The 12,633-nt window shown below is 38.8% G+C and overlaps 1 protein-coding gene across 2 annotated transcripts in view; it reads left to right on the top strand.

The window, feature by feature from the left end:
* The window catches only part of EVC (EvC ciliary complex subunit 1), a 54,099-nt gene that overhangs the window by 22,493 nt on the left and 18,973 nt on the right, over positions 1 to 12,633 (top strand). For both annotated transcript variants that reach the window (XM_035547286.2, XM_035547287.2), the window contains exons 11-12: positions 292 to 390; positions 11,412 to 11,624. In XM_035547286.2, coding sequence (XP_035403179.1) covers positions 292 to 390; positions 11,412 to 11,624 — 312 coding nt within the window. The remainder of the gene's footprint in view (positions 1 to 291; positions 391 to 11,411; positions 11,625 to 12,633) is intronic.

Here is a 12,633-nt window from a genome sequence, read left to right on the forward strand (position 1 = left end):
GATACACATACAGAGGCAAGCAGTATGCGAATCAGGTGATTTCAAATGTTTTCCAGTATTAGGTACCCCAAACTGCCTAGGCTGTAGAGTCTCATACATAAGACTGGATATGCCCAAATTAAGGTGCTAAGGTTTCATGTCCCTCTGAGTTATGATTCCACATAACCACTTATTATTATGGGGGTACATGAGAAGGTGCTGCGGAAGGGGAGGGAGAGGATCACAAGGTATTAAAACAACATTTCCAGCTACTTAAATATACTATTTATATACCTATTGTTTTTCTCTTAGGCTTACCATGATCTGTTAGAGAAGCATTGGCAGGCGCAGTGGGAACTGGAAGAGGAAGATGACTATGAGAGCACAGAGGCTGTTGCAATTCTCTACAAGGTACCACCTCTAGTGATATGTTATTAACTAAAATAATTCTGAAGATCCACTAGCTTCGTGACACAGTGTGTGGTCTCAGGGAGGGACTCGAGAATTGCAGAAGAGATGGTGGCTTTTCCAGAAAGCTAGGTTGGCAAAACAGATTGAAACAGTCTCCCATTAGCTTGCCTTTTCCATTTTATTCCCAACACAGTATGTTTCCTAACCTTGTATAAGTCAGAAAATACCTAAATGGTCTGCCAAAATGTGCTACCTGAGTGGCTGACAAATCTGTAATAACATTTAGAGTATACTATGCCTGGCGTTAATATCAGGAGAGAGACTTCATTTATGTGACATAATTATCTCCTCCACACTGTGGTGGGATGATACTATTCTTAGTTAACTTCACTACATGTCCAAAAATAGTTTTCTCATCTCTTTTTCCTCTCAAAAAATTATTTTGACTCTAGTTAGTTTCTTGAAATAAGTTCAGATCTTTGTTATAAGTAATATTTTTACACCTCTTAATCTTACTGATTTGGAAAATATGTAGATGCATCATGCCTTTGCGTCATCTTTAATTATTTTCTGTCTGTACTGAAAAAATAAGATAACATGATCTATCTGATGAAGACTAAAAGCGTATCTGGCAGTGACCTTTAATTATGCTGAAACTAATCACTTTCAGCTCAACAGGATCCTTGTCATGATTAATTATGACCGGATCAGGGTGTTATGGAAACTTGTAGTCTCCAGCACATCAAGATAAGATACCCACACAATCTTAATTAGCACTGGTCCACATGCACTTTTTGAAATTCAACTGAAAAAAAAATAATAATTTATTGTATTTAGAACAAAAAAGCAGTTTTTACCATGGTTTTATGTAATAAAGCAAACAACAGGATGTTTGAGAAAAATTACTGCTTTGGAGAAGGAAAAAATTTGCTTGGAGGGCTATGCCCATGAATCAGAGTAGATTAATTGTAGAAAACTATATAAGAAAAGTCAGCATGTCTGCTGATATTACTGTGAGCACTCAGTTCTCCAGAGTTACTGACTTCTTCTCCAGCCCCTTCCTCATTTCACATGAAGTCTCTGGAGACCAAACATTTTTTTCCCCTGCACAGTTTCACTTATTTGTAAAGTTATATTGCTTTCCTTTGTTGAGTACTCTGCTTTACTGACACTAAAACCAGACCGAATATCCTACTTCTTTCAGCAGTGTAGCTAAGTTTTCTTTTTCATTAAAGAAAAATTGGTTTGGGTGAATTAAGTGTTTCTAGAATGGCCAAGTTGCCAGGAGAGCTGCACAAACTTGATCTCTGCCAATTCACTCAGCTCAAAGCCATTATGTTCCATATTACAGCTGCTCTCTTATTCCTAGACCCATACAAATACTGCCAGAAATGAAAAACTGCAAGAAGTACTGTAATCCAACTGGCATCTATTGGATGAGGGTCCACAAATCTTGTTTTCCAGCTATTTTTACAATAAAACATTTTTATTGTGACATTTAACATGGTGCACACCTGCACTTTACTCTCTTAGCCCTAAATGCGGATAGTACAGACTGTTTCAGAAGGGCATACCGCTTCTCAGTATACCTTGCAAGCAGCAGAAGCTAGAAAGAAGAGAAAATACAAGAGCACAGCCCTACTATAGATAAATGGAGCTGCTCTGACTTCTACAGATGAGGGAAGTGCAGTAGTTAAACAATTTGCCTGTTACCCAGGGCATAAAAGCAAACATAGATTTAACACTGAGGGAAGGAATTGCATCTCACAACCACAATGCCTTTGCTTCTTCCTCTGTTTCACCACACTTTCAGAGCAAAACTGCACCTTGGACAACCAGAAGCCTTTCCCTGAACAGCAGGGCTTCACCTCTTTGCTTCATTTCTCCATCTTTCTGCTAGGGAGAAGCTCCTGCTTCCAATGGCGAGGGCAAGACACTCCTGGGAAGGCAAAAAGAATTTGAGATACTCCACAGTGCAGTGGTGTGACTGCAGCTCAAGTAGATCCAAGCAAGCAAACATTAGACTAACCAGCTGATACCAGCAACCCTCCCAAGGCAATATTCAGCCCTGTGCTGCAAGAGCTATGTCCCACATGGGTTTGAAACAGCTAGTTTGTAGAAACAGCTGTTTTGGGCACATCTGCCAACACTGCAGAGCTCCATGTTGTTGTTCCAGAAGGTCTGTACTCCCTGTAGCTTAACTGATAGTCATTTGCTTTGCAGTCATTTGTAGGGTTTGGACTCCGTTGTTGCTGTTCTACCACAAGCAAGGAAGAGGATAAACTAAAGACTGTTTTTAAACAATCTATTGTTCACTTAATCTCCATGTTTTCATAATTGTCAGCATGTGTGACTAAATAAATTAGAAGAAAAGACTTCTAACAATAGAGAGTTCTGTTCAGTTGCTTTTTATCCCTCCAGTAGAAACTGAAGCCTAGTAATATTACTGAAAAACTGCTTGAAACTCTGTATAGATACATTAGCATGCTCTTCATGTATGTAGATAAATAGTCCTCGGACTATGGTCCTCAAGGCATCCAAAGAATGCAAGACGATTTCAAAAAGATTAATTCATATATTTGTAAACACAGAGTGGAAAAAACTAGTAGTAGTTAAATATTTAGCATTAAGCCTAGTTTTTATTTTGTTGCAAATAACAATTAGCCCTCCAAAGCTGCACATGGTACTTACTCTTTCCCCCCTCCAACACACACACAAATTAAATAGCCCCTGGATTTAGGAGAAATAGGACTGAGGTGTCCTACTAGGAGCTAATTACCTAAACCCAAGAGGAGCAAAGTGTTACATGGATCACAACTTCTCCATAACCATGATTTAGCAATGCTATTCTATATACCCCCTTTACCAAGTAGCTCATATTCTCTGCTGGCCCAGGACTAAAAGCAATCACTTACCTATTTTTTCTGGGCTGAACAATCTAATATCATCCAGTACCCACAGTATTTAGGGTTCCAGTCAAGTTCCTGCTTGTGTACCCATTGCCATCTTGGCTTTAGCTGTAAGCCCCCAGAACTGGAATCAATCCCAGTGTTCTGTTCAGATTAATGGCAGTAGAACCCAAAGTAAGTTGTTTTTTTCCACATCCAAGTCCTCTGCTCTTTTAAGTTGGTCCTTGGAGCTTCATCAATACTGAAATTAATCAGACAAACACCAATATCATAGTAAAGAGCAACCATGTTGGCTGAGATAGAAGACCATTTGGTCCAATATCCATTAAGTTCATCTACCAATGTAACAGCACCAGTACTGGAGAGGTGCATAGCACCCAGTTAGATAAAGTCCCTTTCTAGGGTATAACTTCAGCTAAGGACATTTACTAGCAGCTTTCAAAGCAACTGTCATAGAGCATACAGGTGCAAACTTTCTAAACCATCCACTCTTAGTTAAGTACCATATCAAAACCTGCACTGTAGATTACCAGCTGGAAGAAATCCTCAAAGACAACAGCAGAATGCCATCACCATCAGGCCCTGTTTTGTCCAGCCCCTTGCTTGCTGCTGCCCATGCTGAGCAAGCCTGCATCTGCAGCACATTGTGGTCCCCACAAGCAGCATGGTCCTCTGCTTGCTCAGCCAAGGCACAAAGTTCTCAAGAGCTGCACCCTGACGGATTCACTTGGCCAAGCGCAGAAACCCGGGTGCCTGGGCACGGTCCTAAACTCATGGTCCTGGACTGCTGTATTGGAAGGTCATTCCACCTTTTTTTCAAGGGAAGAGGACTTGGCAAGACTCAGATCTGCCTTCCCCAAGGCCCAGCTCCACACCCTCAGAACCATTCTTTTTGCTGTTTTTCACCCCACATTTCTACCATCCTTTCTAAAAACTTTTATCACCTCTGTATTTACTCTTATTCTGTTCAAACTGCAGTCATTTACAGCAGCTGTTTCCACATAGTTGAGTGGTGTTTATTTATTTTTATAATTTTGTTTTTGTGACAGATTGTGGAGACCTCTTAACACCTCTTCCTAGGATGGTGTAATGCATAAACATGATCATAGCCACTAAAATGCTATTTTGTGGTAGTTTAAAAGCAAATCACCAAAGCTCTAATTCCCTATAAGAAGCTAAAAAAGCAATTTGGTCTTTAAATTATAGGTTGTCCAGCTTATACGTGATAGAAAGTTTAGGTCCTCCTTTCTTCCTTCAGTTGCACACTAGTGTTACTTGATTTCTTTCCGCAGAGTTACCTTGGTTTGTTCTAGTATAAGCAAGCAGGAAGGCAAACCTGACAGACTTAGTTTCATGAATAAGTAGAATATTCTAGGTACTGGGTGAATAAGTGAGTATCCTAGGTACGGAAAAAAAAAAGTCACTTCACTACAAGTGCCACTCACTTGTGGGAGAACAACCAAATCTTGTTCTCACAATGTTCTAATAAGCCCTTCTCACTTTTTTTTTTCATTTTTTCACCTTTTAAACAGTTTGTGAGTTCACCAAGATTTATGTAGCCCTGTAGCGCTACCGTACCCTGTGGTGCTACAGTACATTAAAAAATTATTCAAATTGGTGAAGAAATATATAAAAATGCAATGGTCTGGAAGCTGACTGTGTTTGCAAAGAATAATTGAGTAGGTTTGTTTTGTGTACACATGAATAAATCAATTAAAATTGTTTAACTAAGGTCAGTGGAATCTGTTGATGCCTGAAGTGAATGAAGGAGTTGTATTTGGATTGCATAGGACTTTTCAGCCATAGCAGTGGATTAAAATAGTGCACTGTAGGTGAGTAGTCTTGTGTCTAAGCACAAGCTCCGTAACTAATTTTTGAAGTGCAAGTTGAGGAATGGGGGACAAGTGATTTTGATTCTTGCAGTATGTCATAACTGAAGAAGGAATTGTGTCAGAGCTAATGGAAAGGCTTAGCCTAATACTTTCAGTAAACATAGTCTTCAGAGTTTTCCCATACACAAGGGATACTGTGTCACAATAACAGTTTTGTATTGGCTTGGGTAGCTTTTGAGTTGGAAAATTATTACTGTAATTTTCTTTCACAGGTCAGTTAAAGCATCTCCTTCTCCTCCCATACCCATTATGTTCTCTTCTGTTTTTCCTGAACTCTGGGAAAGATTAATGAATAGCTCCTCGCACGTCTGTCTCGAGTTTATCATATGAGAGAGGTGTTAACCAACCTTTAATCTTTTCTTTCTCCTTCTATTTATTTATTTATTTATTTTGGTGAACTACCTGCTTATTTCAGCAGGGAAGGGAGAATTGAAAAGAGCTTGGTGGTTAACAGCTCGTTATTAAGAAAACAGACATGCAGATTACACAAAAGGAAATCAATTAACAGACGGGAATTACATAGTCCCTCGTAAAATAATTATTTTTCCTCAGCCTTAACATCAAAACCATAAAAATACAAAATTTACTGTCATTTATAATTCCTCTTTGCTGATAGCAGTTCACCAGAATGTTATTTGATTTGACTTGACAGAACGTAGAAATGCACAAGAATTTAGATTAAAAGCTATTAAGTAGTGAGTATTATCAACAGGCAAGGCAATAAACATTTTATGAATGGGTAAACATTGAATGTGAGGTTGAAGCAAAGTATTTGATGTTTTCCTCGGTTAATAGAAGGGGAAAAATTATCTTTGTCAAAATCATGAGTACAGATTCTTAGAGATTTGCTCTTTCTTTGCTTCCTTTATATAATTTAATTAACATGAGATATGGTTGGGGATGCTTTCATAGAGTGGATGGCATGTGTGGCTATTCAAAGCTAGCTGCTTTTCAAGCTGAGTCACCCACAGCTTGTCTCAAATGCTCACTTTTGAAAATTTTGCTGTGTGACTTGACGCAAAAAGGTTGAAAGACTGTGTGATCTGGTAGATTAAATATGTGAACTCTTACCACATGAACTCACTCTAATTCCGGGTTGGTGGACTGATTAAATTTGGTCTGGTCATTTCAGTCAAAGCTTTGAGCTCCTTATCTCTACTATGTTTGCACATTCAGTTAAAGTTCTGAAAATGTTTGTTATATTTGTAAAATCATACCCAAATGTTTCATCCATTAGCCACTACTAAAGTTTATATGAAGTTGATGAGTTTATAGCTGTGTATTACCTAGAACCTTGATAGAAGTCCTAATAGCCTTGTCGGCGTTTCCTATCTCATCACCAAACAACATGGGTCATTCTGGGTGCCTAAAGCGATTGGCTGGCCTCAGTCACGAGTCAGCAATGAGGTGAAGAAATTCAGCCCAGCTGTAGGTATTCTCAAAGAGTCACTATGAACATATGTGCTGATATGAAATACAGGGTGAGTGATATGGATAGGCTTAGTTCTAAAGTTTTCTTCTTGCCTTATTACATAAGAAAATGTGTTTTATCTCTGTAAGGATTCATAGTCTGCTGATAGCTTGATCTAGTAAAGGATATCACTATATCTCAGAGGCACATTCCTAAAAAGGTAGGAGAGTACAGAAAGCTAGGGTTGAAACTGCCTCCTGAATTAATCAAGGACCAATGAGAGGGCAAACTGTAATTTCAAGGAAGTCCCATTTTTATTGTATGGAATTCAAAGTATTTTTTATTATTATTAGCTTGTGCCTAAGGATGACTTCCATGTCATCGCGTTGTCTTGGTGTCGATGCTTAAAAGCAGGGTGCAGTTGGCATGCCAGAATTCTCCTTGTGGAATAGAGGAAGAAATGTATGCAGTCAGCTTTTCCCCACTTAGCCTGAGTTTTTGATGGGAAGTATCTTCTAGTGGCCATTGGTGTCCAAGAACATTTGGAATTGTTGTAGGTTGTATGATCTACTGAATTTCTTTCCTCAATAAGACACAGTATGGGTTGGGAGACGAATCTCTTGCCCCCTAAAAAAGTGTCCTAGCCTTTGGACATGGGGTGCAGAAGTGTTCTACAGCTTTGACCAGAAATGTTAATTATTTTAATGAAACGTTGTTGTATCTGAAGTTAACAAGTAACTGTTGCAAGTCAACAAATAACTATGCAGTTGCCTCTTAGAGATAATAAATACTAGACAGTGGCATTTAAAATACAATGCAACCAGCATTTCTAAATATATTTTCCTGCTTCACAATTTAATTATTTGCTTTATTCTCATCTGCATGTAGGAACCCTTTAATCATTTGTCTTTAAGGGAAAGCATTAATACTGATTTTCAGATTTGTAGTGAAATCTGACAAACTGTGTATTTCCCTTGGTTTTTGACAAAATTATATATTTACTGCCTTGTTTGAAATTCAGATGTACTCAGCATTTCAATCTGAGCCCATTTTATTTCTGCATCTACCCTGTGGTATCTCTTTATGCTTGATGAATTTCTCTTGAGATTTTTTGAAAAGCTTTCAGACTAACTGCCAGGTACTACGAACAGGTTCATTCAGCGTTGCAATCAGCTATTCTATTAATGGAATCAATTTGAATAAATTTCATTAAGTAAAAGTTCTACAAACAAGAAATGGCATATCAGGAAGTTTATACGAACTATTTCGTAGGGGTTCTAGTCCAAAAATCAGATGCTCAAGCAGTAGGATTTCTAACTGGTTTTGTTCTTTTCCTAGAGAAAATAGCCTTTATAATATGCAGCACACTATCCTTGTTTCAGATGGACTTTATTGCTGTTTCATATTGAGTATATTCCTTAGAGTACAAATATTTTGAACTATTTTCTTAGCTTGAGTCATACTCATAGAACTAAATCACATCTGCATTTTTTTTTCTTAAATGGAGACTTACCATTTCCCCTACCAAATCTTACAAGGCCATTCTACTGCATTTCTACAAGTGTTGCATTAAACCATGTAGCCATCACATTGTACGTGTGCTGTGTTCTCTGTGTAGGGCATGCTGTAATGTTAGGGTTTTTGCTGGACTGCATGGGCTGTAATGTACATCCTATTACGTGTTCAGGTTAAAAAACCCAATGACCAGCTGAAGAGAAGTTAGTATTTTGATAGTCATCACTGATGGAGGTTTATTTTTTGATCCCAGACTGCAGCTGAGACCAGTAAGTGCAGGATTTGTGTCCTGCACAGAACAGAATTTATAATAGAAGTTAAAGTGTTCAGTACTGTTGAAAATCACTCTCAGAGGGACTTAGAGCACTTGACCAAGCTTTCTGTTCCTCTGCCTGTTGGCAGCATCTGTGAGATGAGAAGTACGTACCACTCAGTCCTGTTTGTCTTCCATGTATTTGCCCAGCTTTGTCCTTTCTAAAGGAACTGTTGATGTGAAAAACTGTTCCTGGATTTCTAGTCCTGCTTTCTTGTCCTTTCACACCAATTTCAGCAGAGGACCATGAAGTATTTTGCAAATAATTAAGCACCTGTGATCTGAAGATAGCTTTGCCAATCACACTAACGAGGTTGTATAGTTAAGTATGTTGTGGGAACAGGATGTAGTCACAATTTTTCTGGGTATCTGTGTTCCCGCTCTGGTAGCACCAACAGTAAGTATACAATATAAGCATAGTGTCTTTGCAGTGATACATGCAGCCTGAGGCACTTCTGTGCTGTATGGGGCACGTTTCAACCAATAATTTAGGACTGGTGTGGTAGATTTCATTCCACTTTTCAGTGTTTCCTAGTGCCTAGTCTAGCTGTTTAATCTGGGAGATTTTAGCAGAGCAGACATAGCCACATTCAGCACCTGCACAGTAGGCATCTGTGGACAGGTATCCAGAATTCTTTGGACTGCAGTTCCGTGTAAAACCATTTTCAGTTTATTGCAGAATAGTTGTTTAACATTGTCTCCCACTGCCCTGTTCCTGTGTTGCCAGAAACACCATGAGACCAAGTTTTCCATGCATCCACAGAGTCAGGCCTCAATGTGTGTGCCAGCAGCAGTAACCACGGGCACCAAGCAGGTCCCAGCACAGTCACTCCAGTGTCACCTCCAGCAGTAGAGCAGCCCCATCACCGGGTGCACTCTGACCACAAAGTGCCTCAAACCAAACTACCAAAGAGTGAAGAACTTTGCTTTTTGACAGAAGTTGTTGCATACTAAGCAGGCTAGCCCAGCCAGCCAAACCATTTCATAGTAAGAAAAGGCACTGCATAGAGAAATATATCACTGGTCAGACGTTACCCTAATGACACTGTCATGTCCAGATTGTGAGCAATAGCCAGAAATGAGGGAAGTGTTACCAGAAATGAGGTATCCAATTGTGTCTCCAACTATCATTTCTGGCCAGGACCCAGTCAGAGGGTAAACAAAGTCAGTGGGAGCTGGATTCATAAAATTCTGCATGTTTTTAACAAGTAAGAGAGTGGAAAAAAAGAGACATCTCATCTCGAAGGTGTAGTGAACACTTCTGATAGTGTTGTGCCTCGATTTTATCCATAAGAAGAGGTTGCTGCAGGGAGCTGTTAAACTAAGCTATTTATTGTTTGTGAAACAGCTCATTAATATGGTGATTAGCATCCTACAGGGATCCCAGGAGGAAAATAATAATTTAGTATTCAGTGCACAGTTTGGGTATTTTACAATAACTGAGACATACAAAATAAATTAAAAAAAAAAGAATTAAAAATCTGTCCACTCAATGGGTATTGATAAACCTAAACACTGAACAAATAAAGGTTCTGTGGAAACAATATGTGAAGCCAAAATTGATCATTAAGGGGGCATATGCACAGAGCCAGATTTAATGTGCAGCCTAAATTATGTTCGTTGCTTGTTTCTGAGTAGTTTGCAAATTTAACATCCTTCTTCATTTATTTATTTATTTTTATGATACCACATCTAGAAATTGGAATGGGCTCTTAGACAGTAATACATTATATCAGTGTGTCCCCCAAAACCAGACAAGTCCACTAGAAATTTTCACGTTTATGAGCTGCAGACAAATGTTTTTGACATTTGGATGAATGTGACTGTGCTTCTTTTGAGAGATTCTGGATTTTAATCACTTACGAGATTGTGATTAAACATATTTAATGGAAAGCTACAGCTAGAAGGCTTGACTTGGTTTTGCAAGAGAAATGCTTAAAAGAGTTTTAAAAATATTAACTGTATTTTACAGGAAAAGATAAAAATTTAAGTATTTTCAGGAGGGCTAACAATGATTTACAATGAAAGCAAAAACTTGCAGACAATAAAGCTTTTTTGATTGATATGACGATGGTGAACTCACACAAAAACAGCTCTTCATATGCTGGAATACTGCAGTGTCTGTGTGACCTTTCCAATGTCTTTGTTTTCTCTCTTCCTCTAGGGAAAGCTACCTGCACTCAGTTATCTCAGGGATTATCTCAAATTTCTAGCAAGTTTGCAAAGGCAGCTCATATCATCACTGTGTATTTGACATTGAAATTACAGGTTTTGAAAAGATTTAGTAGCTTGGATGCCATCTGACTAAATCACCCAAACTCCTCTTGCGAATGAAACAGGCTCAGCAATTCAAAAACAGAAGATGTTTGTTTTCTTAGGCTTGAAGCTGTTCTGTATCAAGATGGATTTGAATAATTCTGGCCTTCCAGAAGGCATTGAAGAATGTCATATTTCAGAGCAGCAACTGTTAACATGACTAGTGTCAATTTTGTCTACCTAAATGCCACACTGTCCCTTTTAACTCTTCTTTATTTCTTGCCTTTATTCAGTTTATGTCACCACCTTTAAAAATATGCCTATGAGGTGTTGTGCTACACAGGATTCTTCCCACAGTGACAGGCAAAATCTGTGGAATTTACAACACCTCACTACAGCCAGTAGAACATGATATTACTTGCATTGGAGTTGCAGGTAGGCAGCAGTTAGGGTTCAAAATCTTGTGCTAATGCCACTATTGCATTTGAAATTCCTTTGTGTGCCTTAAACTAAAACATGTATGTTGTTGCAGGTTCCATCTACAAAACCTGGTATAACTCAGGTGTTACTGGCATTGGATTTTATCTCTAGGGGTTACTGGTCCAATGTGTTAACTGAGACAGGGTTCCCTCACTGGCATTGTACAGCATGCAGTCATATAGCTCCAAAGGGACATGAGGTTCGCTTTCTCACCTGCCTCATTTTGTCCCTCTTTGTCCCCCTAGGAGCTGTATTCTAAAGCTTCCAGTGTTTTAGCAGAGTTGGTGAATGAGCTGTTTCTTCAGACCCTGCCTGTTGTGACCGGCCTCTCTGTAAGAGAATGTGAACTGTTGAAAGAGGAATGGCAGGAGAATTTGGTCCCTCAGCTGGAGAAGTGGGACACCCACCACCAGAAACGCTGGAAGCTTTTTCAGGAACAGCTACTACAAGAAAAAAAGGTAAGACCCATATCACATCTTGGGACCCCAGGTTCTGAAACAGAGCTATGGAAAGAAATTGTCAAGGTACTAATCTGCGGGGAGTATTTTTTGTGTAGATATACAGCCCAGATCCAGACACAAATCCAGACTCAGGATGGGCACTTTGAGCTGCATTATGAAGTGAATATATATGCTGTGCATGTAGACTTAGCATAGAGGAGTCAGAGAATAATTACTGAACATCTGTCCACAGTGTTTGACAGCTTTGTCAGCACATAAACATTTTTTGGCAAGGCTTCTGTCTGATTTCACAGTGTCCTCAGCTCTTGAGCATCTACAGAAACAGTTCAAAAAACCCCTTCAGCTGGTCCTTCTGGAGAGAGTACATGTGAGTATACTTTACAGGAGAGGAAGCCTTACAATGATAAATGTTTCTTAAATATTTCTTTGTATTAATACTATAATAATTGGAAACACATGATAAACTTTTTATATAAAACATACTTTTTACTCTGAGGAGGTGAAGAAACACACATCCCTCTTTTTTGTTCTGTTTGCATCCATCAAAGGAGGTATTGAGACCAGAGGAGAAAACCAACAGCAATAAATTCATGTTAGGGCTCCTTTGCCTGGTGCTTTCACTGTCCTATTGAATCTCAACCATTGCTCAGGGTCAGAGAGGATGTACTTTAACAGCTAGGATAAACCCCACAGAGGGGGTGATCTCAAGTCTAAATGTTTTTTTTTCCAAAGACACTTTATGCATTTCTCCAGTACTATCATTGGACACAGTGTGTACAAATATGAAGTGGAGAAACCAGCACCCCTGGGATTGCTTCTCAAGAGATTAAAAGAATTAGTTTGTCTCCAGCAGTCAATTGCTGGATAATAGTTCCTTGGACAGCACTGTATGATGAATTCATTGTATGTGAATTCAGATATTCCAGTAATAGCATAGGATAGTTAAAATTAAACATTGACTTTCCATACTTTCTGTGTAATGTAGCATTCATAATATAAAGCAGAT

This window comes from Cygnus atratus, chromosome 4 (genome assembly GCF_013377495.2).
Source record: "Cygnus atratus isolate AKBS03 ecotype Queensland, Australia chromosome 4, CAtr_DNAZoo_HiC_assembly, whole genome shotgun sequence".
NCBI lineage: Eukaryota > Metazoa > Chordata > Aves > Anseriformes > Anatidae > Cygnus > Cygnus atratus.